The sequence below is a fragment of the Mastomys coucha genome, unplaced genomic scaffold (assembly GCF_008632895.1).
Source record: "Mastomys coucha isolate ucsf_1 unplaced genomic scaffold, UCSF_Mcou_1 pScaffold20, whole genome shotgun sequence".
NCBI classification, from domain to species: domain Eukaryota; kingdom Metazoa; phylum Chordata; class Mammalia; order Rodentia; family Muridae; genus Mastomys; species Mastomys coucha.
This window is the reverse complement of record NW_022196903.1, coordinates 108,055,202-108,060,092: the sequence shown is the minus strand read 5'-3', so window position 1 is coordinate 108,060,092 and position 4,891 is coordinate 108,055,202. Positions and strand designations below refer to the sequence as shown.

The 4,891-nt window shown below is 52.8% G+C and overlaps 1 protein-coding gene across 8 annotated transcripts in view; it reads left to right on the top strand.

The window, feature by feature from the left end:
* Vgll4 (vestigial like family member 4) overlaps positions 1-4,891 on the top strand; it is a 116,662-nt gene extending 111,771 nt beyond the window's left edge. For all 8 annotated transcript variants that reach the window (XM_031382981.1, XM_031382982.1, XM_031382985.1 and 5 more), the window contains 3 exons: positions 2,210-2,405; positions 3,415-3,538; positions 3,863-4,891. In XM_031382981.1, coding sequence (XP_031238841.1) covers positions 2,210-2,405; positions 3,415-3,538; positions 3,863-4,134 — 592 coding nt within the window. In that variant the 3' untranslated portion in view covers positions 4,135-4,891. The remainder of the gene's footprint in view (positions 1-2,209; positions 2,406-3,414; positions 3,539-3,862) is intronic.

The following is a 4,891-nucleotide window of genomic DNA, read 5'->3' as shown; positions in this document are numbered from 1 at the left end:
TGTTTTGTTTTGTTTTGTTTTGTTTTCCACCAACTTGGTCTTTAAGGAGCTGCAGGATGTGTGTGGTTTGGGTCAGCGTCCTGACGGCACAGGACGCTCTGGGCTGTGATTCATTCAAAGGGGGAGGGACCTGGAAAACAATGTCTGTCTTTAAGCTCCAGGAACCAGGAAAATGAGCTGGAAATGAAGTGATGTGTAATTTTACTAAAATTAACTAGCACATTCCCAGGGCTTGCTCTGTGTTTCGTGGTATTTTGTGTGATGTACCATGCCCAGTGCCAGTTGACTGATTTCCTAGCCATAGTCCTGGAGGCTCCTCCTGGTACCACCCAATTCTGGTCTCTGTGCATCTCATCATTGGGGTTGGTGCTTGCCCATGTGAAAAAGCTGTGGGGATCGAAGGTAGGAGGTGATAAGGACTGGTGACCTTGAGGTTAAATAAAGGGACAAGTAATGTTAGCTTGCCTGAGTCTCCCTGCCATCCCTTCTTATGTTGTCTTCCTCAGACCCCCAGCCCTCATTATGTTGGGTTCTTCTGTACCCATTTCCTGCCGCAGGGTCTTCTGGGAACTATGATGCTCCCTGGGATTTCCTGTCTGTGCTAGGTCTGCTGCTCAAGCCCCTGTGAGTGTAGAATCGTGTGAAGGCTGTGGATGCACTGTGGTCCACAGGCCAGCTCTGGTTCCCCAGAAGTCTGCCCACCCCTAGTTCTGTACTCCTTTCCCTGTGCAAATGGTCTGCAGCTCAGGGCGGGCAGGATTCCATCTCCCCTATGGTTTCAGTGCTAGTGTAGGACAGGCAGAAGTGACCAGCAGTGGTGTGGTGGCTTCTGCCCTGAGGGCTGCACTGAATTCAGGGCCAGTGCATATTCAGAGAAGCACAGTGTGGCTGCAGCCTCCTTGAGGACCACAAGTGGCTATGAATGTTTTGCGGCAAGAGCCAGAGGTGAGCATGGAAAGCAGTCTGGAATGGTCAATGGAAGAGGTGTTGGCTGCTGACATGTAATGAGAGCTCTCTCTGTAAGGTCAGATTTGCTTAGGAAGGTGGCTCTGAAATGAACACAGGGAAGTGACAGGACGATATGGCTACTGAGTGGGTGTGTCAGTATCCTGCAGGGTAGTTTTACAGGAGGCCACCAGTAGGAAAAGGGGATACTGGGAACCCAGGATGTGCAATGTTACTTTTTACAATCGAAAGTTAAGTGGCCACTAATAAAAGGTGTGGCTGACACATGTGTGGTATGACATTTGGTGGTGTTGCATTTGGCTGGCCCAGCAGACAGGCATGGCTGCTTTTTGCTCACAGCCGGAGCGCACAATGACCTGCTTCCCTGATGGCAGAGAACAGGCCAAGCAGGGGCCTAAACAGGGGCCTAAGCAGGGGTTAGAGAATAACCTAAAATTTTCAAAAGTCTCGGGAACCATCTCCCATTTTCCTTTCAATTTTAAAGTTGAACAGGTTTGCTCTGGCAGTTAAAGAGGGAACAGACCCCAGGGGGTTCTAGAATCAGTGGATGGAGGGAGGACAGAGCTGAGCTTGGAACACTTTGTGTATGCTGGGCCTTGCGGGTTCTCTTGCCATAGTTGTATTGACACTCTATATAGGCCCTTGTAGAGGAGGCAGCATTGAGCGGCTGGCCTGTGGTCCATGGGGCATCTGCTGAATGTGCAGGCACTCACAGCTCAGGGGAGCTGCTGTCCTCTGCAGTGTCTGCTACTGTGGTTTCTGGGTGTAAGTGCTGCCCACTGGCTGCCATCTTATACACTAAAGAGAAGCAGACCCATACAGGAGGAGAGGCCACTGGTCATGAGTGCCCTCTCTGGACAGAGGTAGAAATGGCCTCTGCTGCTTAGGGACAGACATCACTGTGGTCCCACTCCAGAACTGGCGTGTAGAACTGCACCACTGCTCTGGGTCATCAGCATTCCCATCCTTCCTCCATGACCAACTGTGGCCAAGCTGACCATGAAGTAGATCTTGTATGTAGGCAGGCAACCCTGCTAAGTGTCTGCCAGCAGGGAAGGAGGGAGACCACACGGCCCACAGGTGCCTCTCCTAGACTTAGGGCCTGGTTCCTCAACTCACCTGTTGGTCCTGCCCTTAGTGTTAGTGTAGGAATGTCATGGTAACATCTAGGAGAAAGCTCATGGCTCCTCACCAGGGCCCCCTTTGCCAGTCATCCCCCTCTGAGCATCGCCCTGTCTTTCAGGAATAAGACTGTCAATGGAGACTGCCGCAGAGATCCCCGGGAACGGAGCCGCAGTCCTATGGAGCGGGCTGCAGCCCCCGCTGTGAGCTTGCATGGTAGCCACCTGTACACATCCCTCCCCAGCCTCATGGAGCAGCCTCTTGCCCTGACTAAGAACAGCAGTGACACAGGCAGGTCAGCTGTGGAGCGGCAGCAGGTGTGTATATGTCAAGCAGCTTGGCCAGCTCTCATCTGGAGGTGGCCATATCAGGCTGGATGTTGAGGATCAAGAGCTCCATGGGGAACCCCGAGCAGAAGTCCTGAAGTGAGGGGACCTTGGTACCCTCATTCCTTTGGCTTCGACTCTGCACAGTGCAGGGTTGATCCAGATGGGTGCCTGGCCCTGGCTTGCGCACCCATCTTCCCTGGCACTCCGTTCCTCATGGTCAATGTAGCAATCCTCTTGAGAGGCCTGTCCTTACCCCATACGATTTCCTAAGGCCTAAGTTAAATGTCAGTGGTTTGCTTGGGGCTCCTGTAAAGTCAGTGGTCAAAGACCTGTGATTAGGACACAGGCTGTTATTGTTGTTGTTGTTGTTATTGCTACTACTACTACTTCTACTAAAAGAAAATAAAATTATTGCTATTTAAAAAATAAGGCTAGACCTGATAGTATAGGCATATAATCTCAGCTACTTGGAAGGCCGAGGCAGGAGGATTATAAGTTTGATGCAACTTCATAAGTCCTTGCACAAAGAGCAAGAGGGGTAGAGGGAGGCTGAGGTCATGGGCACTTGCCTAGTGTGTGCAAGGCTTCAGCCCCACACAGAAAGCCCCAGAGACAGCGAAAGGGTAAGGTTTCTGACAAAAACTGTAGTAAGAGACTTTTAAAGCACAGAGGCAGCATTAGGGGGGTGGGGTGGGCGGTGGCTCTGTGTGACCCTTGGTGGACTCTGAGCCTCTGGGCCATGTGATTGATTCCTAGGGTTCTGGTTAGGGAGGAAGGGACCTGGCAATTAGGAGATGCTATGTGTTGGGGGGATCACCTGTGGATGCAGGAGAAGGGGGACCCCACTCCATTCTGGTCTCCCCTTCTAGACCTGCTGTTATGTAGCACAGAGGGCCCGAGATGCAGCTGAATGCAGGGAAGTTCCCCGTAAGAGGAGCTGGGCTCGCTGGCAGCAATGCCCAGTGGATGAGGAGCTGACCTGTTCTTCCTCCCACAGAACCGGCCCTCCGTGATTACCTGTGCATCCGCGGGCGCCCGCAACTGCAATCTCTCTCACTGTCCCATCGCACACAGTGGCTGTTCTGCGCCTGGGTCCGCCAGCTACCGGAGACCACCCAGTGGTGAGTTCTCCCCTATAGCCTGTGGCATGTGGGAACCCTGGATTAAGCTATGGGCTATAAGCTCTCTTCCTAAAATTTACTTAGTGTTGAGTTTAAGAACACTGTTTTAGAGTGCGTGTGCACCTTGAGTTGGCCACGGTTCATTCAGGTGGGATGGAGAAAAGAACCTCTGTCCCTGGCCCCTCTGGGCTCCAGGATCCACCATTGTTATTTAGTGCCACAGAGACTCTCTGGCTTTATACTTTAATGGTGTGGTTAAGTATCACTGACTGGGGTACTGGATCCACTGCTGCAGCTCTCTGTCCTCTGTCCCCTCCTTTGCAGCAACTGCCACCTGTGACCCCGTGGTGGAAGAGCACTTCCGTCGGAGCTTGGGCAAGAACTACAAGGAGCCCGAGCCAGCGCCTAACTCGGTGTCCATCACTGGCTCTGTGGACGACCACTTCGCCAAAGCACTAGGTGACACATGGCTTCAGATCAAAGCGGCCAAGGACAGCGCATCCAGCAGCCCGGAGTCAGCCTCACGCAGGGGCCAGCCAGCCAGCCCCACTGCCCACATGGTCAGCCATAGTCACTCCCCGTCTGTGGTGTCCTGAAGGGGGAGCCATCCTTCGACCACACAGGAATCTGCATGGTTTGCCTGAGCTTTGAACAGCCAGTGCTTTAAAAAAAAAAAAATAAGAAAGAAAAAAAAATCCTGGGGGGAGGGGGGAGGGTGGGTGGTCTATTCGCAAAACCATGTTGTCTGGACTTTTGTTCTGCTCTGTTTTATACTTGCTTGGTGTTCATACAAGGGCCCTCACTGTGGCAACAGAACAGCACGGAGCAGTAAGTCCAGCAGAGCATCCTTGCTTCCTGCCCTGGTTACCAAAGAAACCTCTGCAGGTCTGCCACCTGGCAGATGGGACCCTGTGGCCCTTTCTCAGTCACAAGCCATGACGACATGGGGATCCGGATGCTTTGTGCTCTTAGCTTTGGAGGCCCGGTATGCACAGCTTGGCATCTACCTGGGGTCTGGCTCAGTCTGCATTTGCATGTGTCTGCCTGAAGAAAACTGTCCTGATTTGCACTACGGAGGGCGGGCAGAGCTGCCTGCTGGGCAGCTGTCTGAGGTGCCAGTACTGAGGGCAAACTGCTGGGGAACACTTCTGACCATGTGCGCTTGCATTGTTGCTGAACTTAGAAGGTCTCTAGCAGGTTCTAGGTCTTTCCCTAGGCTTGAGGTGCTCACAGCTGGACTGCAGACTCCCCCTGACCATGGGCATTTACCTTCTCTGAGCACTGCAGTTTGTGAGGCTGGTGCCAAGGCCGGAGGACTCCGTAGTGCTTCTGACATGGTGCATGTCTCAAAAA